At 40.9% G+C, this 15,586-nt stretch overlaps 1 protein-coding gene across 2 annotated transcripts in view; it reads right to left on the reverse strand.

The window, feature by feature from the left end:
• Positions 1–15,586, reverse strand: part of LOC126095248 (SET and MYND domain-containing protein 4-like) — a 169,318-nt gene that overhangs the window by 87,494 nt on the left and 66,238 nt on the right. For both annotated transcript variants that reach the window (XM_049910001.1, XM_049910002.1), the window contains exons 3-4: positions 11,990–12,161; positions 4,245–4,377 (exon numbers count right to left, since the gene is read on the reverse strand). In XM_049910001.1, coding sequence (XP_049765958.1) covers positions 4,245–4,377; positions 11,990–12,161 — 305 coding nt within the window. The remainder of the gene's footprint in view (positions 1–4,244; positions 4,378–11,989; positions 12,162–15,586) is intronic.

Here is a 15,586-nt window from a genome sequence, read left to right on the forward strand (position 1 = left end):
TTCAGGAGACTCGGTATGACTTGTCTTCTCTTTTCCCCCACATTTAAAGGAATTTGTAACTGGAAAAAGGTTATGACAACTATATATGGATATTTCTAGACTTTTCAGAACCACATTTTGTTGATAACATCTAATCACTGGAAAAATCTTGGACATAGTACATTGAGCTAAAAGAGTTTGATATGAAAAAGACCATCACTGATAAACTAAGAAATTTTATGCTTCCCCTTTCAAATATACTTTCAAAGTATCTTTTTGGTAAGTACTGAGTGGTTGTGAAGAAATTGTCTGTGCCAGTTGCATTTTTATGTTTATTTAAAACCATGACAGGTTTTGGCCCCCAAGACCATTTTTTAATGTTATACAAGGTGTGATCTAAAAGTAATGGGAATTTTTGTTTTTCTTGAAGTATCTTAAATTTATTTATCAACATCAGCCTTGCCATTTTCAAAGTACTCCCACTCAGATATGATGCACTTGTGGCAACACTTTTCCAATTTGGAAACATATCTGGAACTCACTTTTTGGTATGGTGTTCAGCTCCTTCAGCAATACTTTTTTTATGTTATTAATGGTGGCAATGGTGACAATGGGAGATAAGATTCTGCGTGAAGAGTTTGACAGAGCACTGAAAGACCTGAGTCGAAACAAGGCCCCGGGAGTAGACAACATTCCATTTGAACTACTGATGGCCTCGGGAGAGCCAGTCCTGACAAAACTCTACCATCTGGTGAGCACGATGTATGAGACAGGCGAAATACCCTCAGACTTCAAGAAGAATATAATAATTCCGATCCCAAAGAAAGCAGGTGTTGACAGATGTGAAAATTACCGAACCATCAGTTTAATAAGTCACAGCTGCAAAATACTAACGCGAATTCTTTACAGACGAATGGAAAAACTGGTAGAAGCCGACCTCGGGGAAGACCAGTTTGGATTCCGTAGAAATGTTGGAACACGTGAGGCAATACTGACCTTACGACTTATCTTAGAAGAAAGATTAAGGAAAGGCAAACCTATGTTTCTAGCATGTGTAGACTTACAGAAAGCATTTGACAATGTTAACTGGAATACTCTCTTTCAAATTCTGAAGGTGGCAGGGGTAAAATACAGGGAGCGAAAGGCTATTTACAGTTTGTACAGAAACCAGATGGCAGTTATAAGAGTCGAGGGGCATGAAAGGGAAGCAGTGGTTGGGAAAGGAGTAAGACAGGGTTGTAGCCTCTCCCCGATGTTATTCAATTTGTATATTGAGCAAGCAGTAAAGGAAACAAAAGAAAAATTCGGAGTAGGTATTAAAATTCATGGAGAAGAAGTAAAAACTTTGAGGTTCGCCGATGACATTGTAATTCTGTCAGAGACAGCAAAGGACTTGGAAGAGCAGTTGAATGGAATGGACAGTGTCTTGAAAGGAGGATATAAGATGAACATCAACAAAAGCAAAACGAGGATAATGGAATGTAGTCAAATTAAGTCGGGTGATGCTGAGGGAATTAGATTAGGAAATGAGACACTTAAAGTAGTAAAGGAGTTTTGCTATTTAGGGAGTAAAATAACCGATGATGGTCGAAGTAGAGAGGATAAAAAATGTAGACTGGCAATGGCAAGGAAAGCGTTTCTCAAGAAGAGGAATTTGTTAACATCGAGTTAAGTGTCAGGAAGTCGTTTCTGAAAGTATTTGTATGGAGTGTAGCCATGTATGGAAGTGAAACATGGACGATAACTAGTTTAGACAAGAAGAGAATAGAAGCTTTCGAAATGTGGTGCTACAGAAGAATGCTGAAGATAAGGTGGGTAGATCACGTAAATAATGAGGAGGTATTGAATAGGATTGGGGAGAAGAGAAGTTTGTGGCACAACTTGACTAGAAGAAGGGATCGGTTGGTAGGACATGTTTTGAGGCATCAAGGGATCACAAATTTAGCATTGGAGGGCAGTGTGGAGGGTAAAAATCGTAGAGGGAGACCAAGAGATGAATACACTAAGCAGATTCAGAAGGATGTAGGTTGCAGTAGATACTGGGAGATGAAGAAGCTTGCACAGGACAGAGTAGCATGGAGAGCTGCATCAAACCAGTCCCAGGACTGAAGACCACAACAACAATGGTGGCAAAACAACATCCTTTCATGGTACTCTTTAGCCTCATAAATTGAAAGAAGTCACAGGGGCCAGCCATGTCCAGTGAATATGGTAGCTGAGGCACCATAACAGATGGTTTTTTTTTTTTTTTTTTTTTTTTTTTTTTTTTTTTTTTTTTTTTTTTTTTCGGAAAATCATGAACAGACATTGAGATGTGAGCAGGAGCATTATTGCATTATTGTGATGCTATTTCCACAGTTGGGCTTGCCTCAATTCTGGTTGTTTTCTTCAGGCTGCTTCAAGTAACTAGCATGTAACTTTCAGGTAATATTCCTTAATGACTGTACAACCATAAAGCAGGAACTTATGATGCACTATCCCATTGTGATCGAAGAAAACAGTGAGAAGAACCTTCACATGGGATCAAACTTATCAAATTTTTTATGGTCTTGTCTCCCTAGGCAGTTTGTATGGGATGATCGGGCTTTGGATTCAGCTTTAAACCCATATATCCATGTTTTGTCACCTATTATAATCTTCTTTAAGAGTTCTGGACTGTTGTCAACTTCATTCAGCAGTTCCCGAGCAATGTCTATGTGATGTCATTTATGGTTGAAATTCAACAATTTTGCAACAAACTTTATTGCTACACATTTCATACCCAAAACATTCAAAAAGTTGTTTGGCATGAGCCAAAGGATATGTCGAAATCATCAACAACGTCTCTGATGGTGATTTTCCAAAACCATTTTCTTTACTTCTTCCACATTGTCATCAGTAATTGATGTGCTAGGATGTCCAGGGTGGTCATCATCTTCAACATCTTCTCAATCCTTTTTGAAACATTTATACCACTCCTAAACTCTCGTTTTATTCATAGTAGACTTGCCAAAAATTACAGTCAACATCCGAATGCAAAGCTGTACTTTATTCCATTTTTCAAGCAAAATTTAATGCAGTTTCTTTGATCCATCTTTTCTGAATGCAAAAATTTGCAGAGCACTTGAAAACTTCTTCAACTGTCAACAATAAACTAAATATTCAAAACAGCTAAAAATGCAAACATACTTCAGGAACATGTGTAACAACAAGATAAAAAAAATTTAAAAATTGGTTGTATGAAGGCCAAGAAATAAAAAAATTCTTATTATTTTTTGAACTATGGAAAATCGAGGATGGAATGTAACAGTACTATGAAAACAACAGTTGCTACTCACCATATAGTGGAGATGCTGAGTCACAGATAGGCACAACAAAAAGACTGTCACACAATAAGCTTTCAGACAAGGCCTTCATCAAATATAGACACACACACACACACAACTTGCACTCACTCGACCACAGTCTCTGGCAGCTGAAGCTAGCTGGTTTGGCTTCAGCTGCCAGAGACCAGGGTCATGTTTGTTTGTCAGGTATCTTCAGATGGCACAGGATGTCTGACATATACCAATCATGGCTTTAAATAAACAGAAAAGTGCAACTGGTGCAGACATTTTCTTCAAAACTATTACCACAATTGCAGAGTTGCCAACAAAAATGTTCCACTTGTTGTTGTTGTTGTCTTCAGTTCTGAGACTGGTTTGATGCAGCTCTCCATGCTACTCTATCCTGTGCAAGTGTCTTCATCTCCCAGTACTTACTGCAACCTACATCCTTCTGGACCTGCTTAGTGTATTCATCTCTTGGTCTCCCTCTATGATTTTTACCCTCCACACTGCCCTCCAATACTAAGTTGGTGATCCCTCGATGTCTCAGAACATGTCCTACCAACCGATCCCTTCTTCTTGTCAAGTTGTGCCACTGTTCCACTGTTCCACTACTGCACAAAAAATTAAGTATTGAATGACTTAATGTAGTTCCCACCTGTGCTTTTGATACATTCAAATATCATATTTAACTTACTAGTAGAGGCAAAAATTTTGTGTGAAAAACTGATAGGACCTTTCTGGGACAGATCATGGAGATCTGGTTTTCTCATAGATATTAGAACAGTTCTGAAAGTCAGTTTTTGAACTGAAAATGATTGTGAAGAAGCATGATACGTAGTTCATGTACACAAAGAATGAAGATTTTTTTTGTTACTTCATTGATGAACTATAAAAACATCACTGTAATCACAGCTGTGAATGAAACTCGATTAAAGAGATGCTGGGAATCTGACTCACCTGCGATTCTCAGGAAATCCTTCACGAATTGCTAACTGCATGTCTTTAATACTTTCTTGGTACTTGCCCATCTCAAACAAGACCTCAGACCTAGCAGCAAAGGCATGTGGCAGTGTCTTTGATGGTTCTGAGTCTGAAAAACGTAAACTGATATTAATTCACACAAACATGTTTTATACTTAATGCCACCTTAGCTCCACCTTCCAGTTTCAAGCAATTGAAGTATGAAGTCTTACATTTAATATTTTACTATAAGACATGAATGTGGAATTATGAATACCATAGCATTTTATAGACAGATAATTCCCATAAGTTAGAGGAAGCTGGATGGATGAAATGTGGTGGCAGAAGCAGCATTCCAGTTGGCAATGATCAATATTTATTGATAATATACACACGATTTGTCTGAGGCAGTTATTTACAGACTGTGGCAAGCAGGTATCACTTTTTCACCAAATAAGCCAGTAATATTTTGTAATGGAAAATCCAGGATGAAATAACAATATGAATTAGGATAGATTACTACTCATCTCATAGATGAGGCATTAAGCAGTGGAAAGGCACATATGAAAAAGAGACTGTTGAATATTATTATCTATCGGACCAAGTTCTTTGTCAGATGAAGAGGCACCATCACTCATTCGTACACAACTTACTCACACATGGCTATTGTCACCTCTTGGCACTGTCCCCCTACTGGGATAAGTAGGGATCTCTGTTGGATTGGGTAGTAGGGCATGGAGAAGGTGGGGGTTGGGAATGAGGATACATCTGACAGTGAAATACATGTACCTCTGCTGCTGTTGCTAAAATTGTAGGGTAGGCATTCCTGACAAGGCTTAGTCATTAAGGCTGGGATGATAACTTAACTAATCCACTGCAAATGGCATGCTGTGTAGTGATATGAGCAGTGGTGCTGTACAATGTCTGTACTATAGTACACTGCAATCTGTGTATACAAGTGGAAGCACTAACGTTGATCAGCCCTAACCAAATTGAGTTGCACATAGTGATGGAACTTGCAAACTGATTTTCATGTATGGGCAAGCCGATGAATGCAGCAGAGAAGCAGAAAGGTTGTACAGTACAAAATATGTGCATAGAAGACATTTGGCTCACACCGTGAACCCAAAGATGTTCCATCAATTAAGTGAAACAGGGAAATTGGTACCACAGTACAACAACCAAAGAGGATAACATAGAAGATCCAGTGCTTTCTATAGAGTCAGTTAGGTGCCTGCAATCAGCATCCAATTAGTTGCACATAAATGAATGTTTTGCAGAGTATTGTGTGGCAAGTGTTAAGGAAAATGCAGCTACACTCCCACACTCCTGACTTGGACCTCATGTCACATTCAGCTAATGGTTCTTGCAGCATCTTACAGTCGATTCTCACTTCCCTGCATGTGTATTTTTCATGGCTGAAACCTGTCTCACCAGAGACTGAATGCTAAATAATCACAATAGTCATGTCCGAGTCAATGAGAATGCGCATGCTATAGTTGTGAAGAGCCATCAACACAGATATAGAGAAGATCCAACGGAGAGCAGCGCGCTTCGTTACAGGATCATTCAGTAATCGCGAAAGCGTTACGGAGATGATAGATAAACTCCAGTGGAAGACTCTGCAGGAGAGACGCTCAGTAGCTCGGTACGGGCTTTTGTCAAAGTTTCGAGAACATACCTTCACCGAAGAGTCAAGCACTATATTGCTCCCTCCTACGTATATCTCGCGAAGAGACCATGAGGATAAAATCAGAGAGATTAGAGCCCACACAGAGGCATACCGACAATCCTTCTTTCCACGAACAATACGAGACTGGAATAGAAGGGGGAACCGATAGAGGTACTCAAGGTACCCTCCGCCACACACCGTCAGGTGGCTTGCGGAGTATGGATGTAGATGTAGATGTAGACTATTAGTCAATGTATTGGTAGGCATAGCCAGCGATTAAGCACTAGGTCCATTTTTTCTTCCTGTCTGCATAAATGCACCAGTGTACACAGTTATTATCAGAGACCTGTGGCCCGCGTTTCTGCACATATCCCACTTGTTATTTGTCAATGTCCTTAGGTTAGTTAGGTTTAAGTAGTTTTAAGTTCTAGGGGACTGATGACCATAGATGTTAAGTCCCATAGTGCTCAGAGCCATTTGAACCTTTTTTTTTTTTTTTTTTTTTTTTTTTTTTTTTTTTTTTTTTTTTTTTTTTTTTTTTTGTGTGTGTGTGTGTGTGTGTGTGTGTGTGTGTGTGTGTGTGTGTGTGTGTGTAGCTCCAACATGACAGAGCTCCACTTCACTCATGAACACCTGGATCAGACATTCCCTGAAAAGTGGAGAGGCAGAGGATGACCCATTTCCTGGCCAGCATGCACTCTTGATCTCAGCCTACTTGATTTCTTCTTGTGGGGCCTTGTGTGAATAGTCAGGAATACAAGACACCTGTCAAGACTGAAGAGGATCTCCTGACAAGAATTCTTGCTGCCTGTGACACTTTTCAAATGACACACAGGGTATTAGAACAGGTACGACAGAACTTTGTGCACTGATGCCATGCCTGCATTGACACTGATGGTTGGCATTCTGAACAACTGTTGTAAAGGTAGCAGCTTGTGAAACTTTTGCAGGTAAATTGAATTCATTATTACTCGGCCTCTCTGACATCAAGTTACTAGTCCAACAATAGGGGAAATTATCTGAGGATTTTGGAGAGTATTCGGCAGGAATTCTGCATGTCATGATCAGGGTTTGGAGAGTGGAGCCCAGGAGTACTGATTGAGGCTAAGGCAGAACTTAGTAAATTTCTGCTTATACCTCTGACTTGCTCATTTTTAGACTAGGGCCCCTTACCTCAGATTGATACATTTATCCTTCTCTGACATCCCCAAATGTTTGTAACATTATCATGGAATAACCCTGTGTGTATGTGTGTGTCTTAAAAAAATATGTAGCACCTGTCCATCCCAATGTTTGTTACAGTATCATGTAAAATACATCAATCAATAATATTTCAAGATTTTTGGAAACAACTTGTCCCCTCATTTCCCCTTTATATGTTACAATAGAAGTTTATGAAGAGACAGATGGCTGGTGAGTGCCTTAACAATAAATGCATTTTGTAATTTATTATTATCAGCAATAAATATAGTGTAAAAGCTATGGAAAATTTTATGTAGCAAAAGGAAAGCTGACTTGAGAAATGCACAAAATTACGGAGAGACAGATGGCTCACCAGTACTTACCTTCAAAAGGCAAAATTCAAGTACTGCCAACAGACACATTTAAAAGATAGAAACTATTTGTTTTGGAACTGTTAGTTCCTTACTCAACAATGGAAAAATCCAGGATGGAATGTAACATTATTGTAAAAAGGATATTTGGCTACTCACCATGTAGTGGAGATGCTGAGTCACAGATAGGCACAACAAAAGGACTGTCAGCCGGGTGGCAGGGGTAAGGAGCAGGCTGGGATGGGAAGGGGGAGGGATCGCAAGGTACGGGTGGGGAATAGTAAAGTACTGCTCGTGGGAGCATACTGGGTGAGGTGGAGAGGGGGTGGGGCAGCTGGGTGCAGTCAGGAGGTTAGACGGAGGGCATTCTACGTGGGCGTGACAACTAAAAAGCTGTCTGTCCAGATGAATGGCCACCAACAAACTATGCCCAAGAAACAGCTGGACCACCCCATTGCTGAACACATTGCTCAGCATAATGTTCTCCATGAACTGTGCAGGTGGGAACTCTCCCTGCATTATATCGTATGTTCCCGTAATCTTCCTGGCCTCAACCTTCGTTAGTCTGTGTCCATATCCTCTAGCCCCTTCTCTATTCCTATTCAAACGATACACAGTCTACTATTTGACCAGTGCACCCACTGAAATGATAATTAAATCAATACCCAAAGCATTTGACAGGTGTTGATATACACTCCTGGAAATGGAAAAAAGAACACATTGACACCGGTGTGTCAGACCCACCATACTTGCTCCGAACCGCGGTGTTGGCCGTCAAATGGCGCTAGCTGCGCAGCATTTGTGCACCGCCGCCGTCAGTGTCAGCCAGTTTGCCGTGGCATACGGAGCTCCATCGCAGTCTTTAACACTGGTAGCATGCCGTGACAGCGTGGACGTGAACCGTATGTGCAGTTGACGGACTTTGAGCGAGGGCGTATAGTGGGCATGCGGGAGGCCGGGTGGACGTACCGCCGAATTGCTCAACACGTGGGGCGTGAGGTCTCCACAGTGCATCGATGTTGTCGCCAGTGGTCGGCGGAAGGTGCACGTGCCCGTCGACCTGGGACCGGACCGCAGCGACGCACGGATGCACGCCAAGACCGTAGGATCCTACACAGTGCCGTAGGGGACCGCACCGCCACTTCCCAGCAAATAAGTACACTGTTGCTCCTGGGGTATCGGTGAGGACCATTCGCAACCATCTCCATGAAGCTGGGCTACGGTCCCGCACACCGTTAGGCCGTCTTCCGCTCACGCCCCAACATCGTGCAGCCCGCCTCCAGTGGTGTCGCGACAGGCGTGAATGGAGGGACGAATGGAGACGTGTCGTCTTCAGCGATGAGAGTCGCTTCTGCCTTGGTGTCAATGATGGTCGTATGCGTGTTTGGCGCCGTGCAGGTGAGCGCCACAATCAGGACTGCATACGACCGAGGCACACAGGGCCAACACCCGGCATCATGGTGTGGGGAGCGATCTCCTACACTGGCCGTACACCACTGGTGATCGTCGAGGGGACACTGAATAGTGCACGGTACATCCAAACCGTCATCGAACCCATCGTTCTACCATTCCTAGACCGGCAAGGGAACTTGCTGTTCCAACAGGACAATGCACGTCCGCATGTATCCCGTGCCACCCAACGTGCTCTAGAAGGTGTAAGTCAACTACCCTGGCCAGCAAGATCTCCGGATCTGTCCCCCATTGAGCATGTTTGGGACTGGATGAAGCGTCGTCTCACGCGGTCTGCACGTCCAGCACGAACGCTGGTCCAATTGAGGCGCCAGGTGGAAATGGCATGGCAAGCCGTTCCACAGGACTACATCCAGCATCTCTACGATCGTCTCCATGGGAGAATAGCAGCCTGCATTGCTGCGAAAGGTGGATATACACTGTACTAGTGCCGACATTGTGCATGCTCTGTTGCCTGTGTCTATGTGCCTGTGGTTCTGTCAGTGTGATCATGTGATGTATCTGACCCCAGGAATGTGTCAATAAAGTTTCCCCTTCCTGGGACAATGAATTCACAGTGTTCTTATTTCAATCTCCAGGAGTGTACATCAAAGGGGACAGTTGAAAATGTGTGCCCTGACTGGGACTCAAACTCGGGATCTCCTGCTTATGTGGCAGACGCTCTATCCATCTGAGCCACTGAGGACACAGAGGATAGTTTGACTGCAGAGATTTATCCCTTACATGCTCCCTGTGAGACCCACACTCCCAACTTAATGTCCACACACTACATTCGTAGTGCCCCTGACCACTGCACTCATTACTCATGGCAGACAATCAGACCGAGTCCTGTAAGAGTTTGGGCAATGCGTGTGCATCCGCACAGAAGAAGAAGGTCAATGGTCGCTTAGCCTTAACTATATATGGATATGGTATCAGTTCTTTTGGACACATTCTTCTTCTGTGTGGATGCACAAGCATTGCTCGAACTCTTACGGGACTCGGTCAGATTGTCTGCCGTGAGTAATGAGTGTACTGGGCAGGGGCACTATGAATGTAGTGTGTGGACATTAAGTTGGGAATGTGGGTCTCATGGGGAGTGTGCAAGAGATAAATCCCTGCAGCCACACTATCATCTGTGCCCTCGGTGGCTCAGATGGATAGAGCATCTGCCATGTCAGCAGGAGATCCTGGGTTCGAGTTCCGGTCAGGGTACACATTCTCAACTGTCCCCGTTGATGTATATCAATGCCTGTCGACAACTTAGGCTCATGTTTTAATTATCATTTCATTCTAGCGAGCTGCATGGTCACCGATGGTATCTGTCCTTTCAGACATGTCTGAAAGAACAGATACCATTTCCATATATAGTTAAGGCTAGCCGGCTATTGACCTTTTTGTTCTGTTCAGATGCACCTGCATTGCCCGAACTCTTACGGGACTCCGTCAGATTGTCTGCCACGAGTAATGAGTGTAGTGGGCAGGGGCCAGGGGCACCACGAGTGTAGTGTGTGGACATTAAGATGGGAATGTGGGTCTCACAGGGAGTGTGCAAGGGATAAATCCCTGCAGTCACACTGTCCTCTGTGCCCTCAGTGGCTCAGATGGATAGAGCGTCTGCCACATAAGCAGGAGATCCCGGGTTCATGTCCGGGTCGGGGCACACGTTTTGATCTGTCCCCAATGATGTATCTCAACATCTGTCAACAGCTGAGGGTCTTGATTTAATTATCATTTCATTCTAGATACCATTTCCATATCATGCACCCACTGTCTTTTTACCTCTCTCCTTTCTTCTGTCAAACCTCCCAACTGCACCTAGCTGCCCTACCCTCTCTCCACCTCATCACTGTATGCTCCCACAAGCAGCACTTTTCTGTCCCTCACCCCTACCCTGCTATCCCTCCCCTTCCCTGTCACAGCCTCCTCCTTATCCTCACCATCTGGTTGCATCTCCCATCATGTGCAGCTGCTTGCAGTGTGGCCTCAGCAGCCACAGACCACAGTCATGTGTGTGAGTTGTGTTTGTGTAAGTATATGTTCTATCTCCGATGAAGGCCTTGTTGACTGAAAGCTCATTTTCTACAGTCTTTGTGTTGTGCCTATTGGTGACTTAGCATCTTCGCTATATTGTGAGTAGCAGCTATCCTTTTCATAATATTGTTTGTTCCTCACTCAGTGAGAAAGGAGGAAAAAGTTGAGAGAACCTACCAGTAATGATGGTCAGGGGAACAAAGGTGAAGGGCAAGATATCAGAGAGGATAGGGAGTCAAATATTGACTGTACCAGCTTCCATCCACAGATGATATAAGATCAGAGTGGAGTTAGGGGGAGGGAGATTGTAGTTTTCCCCTCCAGTGAACATGTTTGTGTATAAAGTGCATCAAGTACAAATGAAATTGTTTTGAACCATCCATTGTTGTTTCACAATTGTGAGCCCATATCTATTCCCTCATTACTGTTTTAGCTAACATAGTAATAAATTGTGTTGTCATATGTCCAAGTGAGCAGCAGTAATATAAAATTAACAGCGAGCTGGATGAGAAAATATTTGTATTTCATGCAAGAAAATCGCCCAGATTATCAGTTAGTAACTCAATCTCACAATGAGACAATTGTCTATGAGATAATTAGTAATCGAATAAACAGCTGGCTGGGATCTGGTGCAGCTGCATTGTTTAATGCTTTGAGTGGGTGAGTAGGTTGGGGTAACACATATCCATGGCAACAGAGAGATAGAATGAAAGTTTTTTCTTTTCTCGGTTTTAATTAAACAATGCTCCAATTTATATAATATAAGATTAGTTATCATTGTTCATTAAACTGAGATAAAAAGTGTGATTTTGCTCAGACTTGTTTATCTTGGTAACGTAAAGATAGCTACTCTACACATGTGTACAAAATATGCTACACACCCACTCATATTACGAGAAACAGTGCACCCGCTTGAGCATCAACAGATGTTAATTCTGGGAGGGTGGCTTTCTACACACACAAAAAGTGGCCATATCACAGTAAGGGTCAGGTGAAAATCAGTGCAATATTCAGACATGGACAGTGGCACTGACCTGCTGGCATTGCCCTCAGGAGAGCCTGCGTGAATAAAATGAGTGCCTTGGCATTATCTCCATTAGACATTTCCTTGTGTCCCTCCAGCAACTTTTGCTGTGCTATAACAGGATCCTTTGCACGGTACAGAGGACGGACATGCTTCATTGTACTCAGAATTGCTTCACGAACCTAAAATTATAACTACAGCTATAACAATAAATAACATTATCTGATATCAATTTTCCATCAGCTTCATGAGTATCATATGTGAGTCCTGTGTTTAATATTTAAAGTTGACAGAAAAATTTCTAAACATACACACACAGATGACCCATGGTCAGTCCAATATATCAAAACAAAGTTGTTGGACAATGGTACTGTGCAGAGAGGCACGTAAGTTTGTTCATGAATAACACTCTTCACTCTTGCATCAACATTGAACCATGTATTGTTCCTTCAGTTACTTACTAACTTTTGACAAGAATCATCTAATAAATGTGCTGATATTCAGTGACAAGATGGTTAGAACTGATTGCTGCAATGTAAACACCACTAAGCCTAGATCTCAGACCAGGCTCTGTTGTTATATATAGCAACAATGTTAGATATGTTTACACCACAGTAGTGGATATGGGCACCCTTGCCTCTCATCTTCAACGTATTACTTGGATACTTTCATGAAATGTTTCAAAACCAGCATTGACAAGCATTATCACTGTACCTGTCTTGTCAAGAGCTTTTGAATTCCATTAAAAAGTATACATTTCCATTAAAAAGTAATCATACTTTCTTCAGTACCTTAGAGCTTAACAGATGCTCAGTGCTGAGCTTATCAGCTTTGAATATGTTGGTTGATAGAAATGTTATAAATATTAACCATGCAACAAAATTACATGCCTTTCTGTGTATTTTCACTTCAGAAAAATATTGTTTCATGTCTTGTCCCATTCATGACATAAAATGTGTATTACATTAATAATTTATGAGTAAAGGCAAAACTTTCCAAATAGCAGAGAGGTTGAGTCATCAAAAAGCACATAAACAAGACTGAAATCTTTGCTAGCTTTTGAATGAATCCATTTTCAGGCTTGAGCAAGTGTAAAATCTAACACACACACACACACACACACACACACACACACACACACACACGCGCGCGCAGTGCAGAGAGAGAGAGAGAGAGAGAAAGGGGGGGGGGGTGTCTTAATGGATATGTATGTGTATATATGTATTCTCTAGCTCAAAAATAGATTCATTTAGAAGCTAGCAAAGTCCTCATTCTTTCTTTAATGCCTGTCAGTGACTTAATGCCTCTACTATTTACTACGTTTTTATCTTTACTACTGATTTATTTACATTCTACCAAAACTTTCCATTACCATATTTAAAAGGTCTTACATGACTCACCAAGTAGGTATAGTATTTTTAGACCTAATCAAAAAGGACCACATGTAATGTTTTCAAAGCATTAAAACACTTGTGCATCTAAAATGCTATCAGATATATTTTTAAGTAATTCTTATTGTGATTGGCTGCTGTTTATAGTCAATGTTTGGGCTAAACTAATCTCTCTTTCCAACATCTCTGGTATTTGCTAACACAGTTTTCACCTGTGTTTAGTATAAGTTCTATGAAGTTTCATCAGACTGTAGAACAGTTGCTGCTGGTAATAATAATACTCTGAGCCCAAACTAGGAAAAGCAGTCCTAGATTATCATGTCAGTTCCACTACTGTATGATATACTGAGATGATACCATTTTCCAGGCATCTCTCATATCTTCTGAGTACCAAGTACCATAACTTATCATTCTATGAAACCATCTTCCGCAGCTCCACAGACCAATGACAGCATTATTGCATATTCACTCTTGTAATCAGTGACTTCTGTGTAGCAACATGATGGTGGAAACTGAGTTGCATCATCTCTTGATAGATTGTTCTGTCACCAACAACTGAAGATATTTTGTAGTATTGGACAGTGATGCCTGATCATTAGTAAACCACATCTACTAATTCCTTGAAACCAGAGAGTTGTTTGGTTTAGTGCTCCTCTGACATTTCCATATTACAATAACATCGCTAACAATGGACCTGGGACCAAATGGCTCCTATGACATCCTCCTGAAAGAGTGTGCCAACTTGTGGACCCCTTCACTTATGATCCATCAAAATTCTTTGGATTCTCTCCATTGACTGAGTTCACCTGATCTCATTTGTGACTCACTTAGCTAGACATCTTTATAGCCTAAGATGGGCAAAGTGTTTGGAGACTTTTGCCTCATTGTTTCATGAACAGTACAATAACGAGGTTTTTGGTAATAGTTTATGCTTTGTCTTCTTCTAAGAGTAAACAAAAATTAACTTTAACAAAAGTTTTATTATTTATGACTTATTTAAGTTATTTCAGAAAGTAGCCTTGTGTTCTTTATTTTGATTGTAGACCATCATAATACTGATCTGCAGAACTTTTGGAATAAAATTTCATTATTTCGTTGATTTGATCACATCAGCAGCACAAATATACCATATGATATTGGATAACACAGTACACTATTACACAAAATGAAAAACACATTTACGCATCCAAAGGTATTTATTTGTGACTGAAACTTCTTGTCAATAGCACATTACACTGAAATATTGTTTCATTTTAAATATGAGAATAGTGCATCATCATTTCTTCTTTTGTTGTTTTGGCTGAGAATCTCCCATCCAGTGCCAAGGCAAGTCAGTAACTCACTTCCGAGTGTGAAATCATACCTGTTTATTCATTGAGATACCATATAAAGTAACTGTTGCTAAAGGAGATAAAGTTATTATCATATCTGACAGCTAAGGAAGAAACTGTGGGAATATACTGCAAGACAAATTAGGTAACCATTTCTGTGTGCCAAGTGCTATAAAACCTGCTGCACAAATCAAGGAAATTATTTTAAAAAATGTGGACAAATTATCTGATGACTTCAGGAACCTATATGTTAATCATTATTGGTGGCGCAAATGATCCTAAAAGATCTGTAGGAGAGTTACAGAGAAATGTAATAGATACTCTGGAATGCATGATTAAACTAAACCACAAAATGAATGTAATAATTCATACAGTACCTCTTAGGCATAACTCCCAAGATCTGAATGGAAAAATTAAGTCTTTGAATTATGTTATGTTAGAAAAAATCAGTACTGCTACAAATGTGTGTAGGAGGAAACTGAGTGCGAATTTTGAAATCAAACGACTGGAAAGAAACTAATATACAACTTATGGTCTACATTTAAACAAATGAGGAGAGATACACATTTGTAACAGGCTTGTTTCTTTCATACACATGGCAAAAAAAACCAAGTACACAAATAAAGCAACACAAATGGACAAATACGTAAAAAGCAACTGGCTTGAATTGAAACTACCAAACAAGCACAGACAGGCATTTATGAACTGGTTCAGATTCAGATTCTTTATTGGTCATTCAGCAATATTACATGCAACAGACTTCGTCAGTTCACTTAACCTATTAATTTTACAAAATAATTTTTTACATATTTAAGTTGATATTGGGCATTTCTAAAAATTCTTCTAATGAATTGAATGGATTAGCTAACAAGAAGTTATGAACAT

This window comes from Schistocerca cancellata, chromosome 8 (genome assembly GCF_023864275.1).
Source record: "Schistocerca cancellata isolate TAMUIC-IGC-003103 chromosome 8, iqSchCanc2.1, whole genome shotgun sequence".
NCBI lineage: Eukaryota > Metazoa > Arthropoda > Insecta > Orthoptera > Acrididae > Schistocerca > Schistocerca cancellata.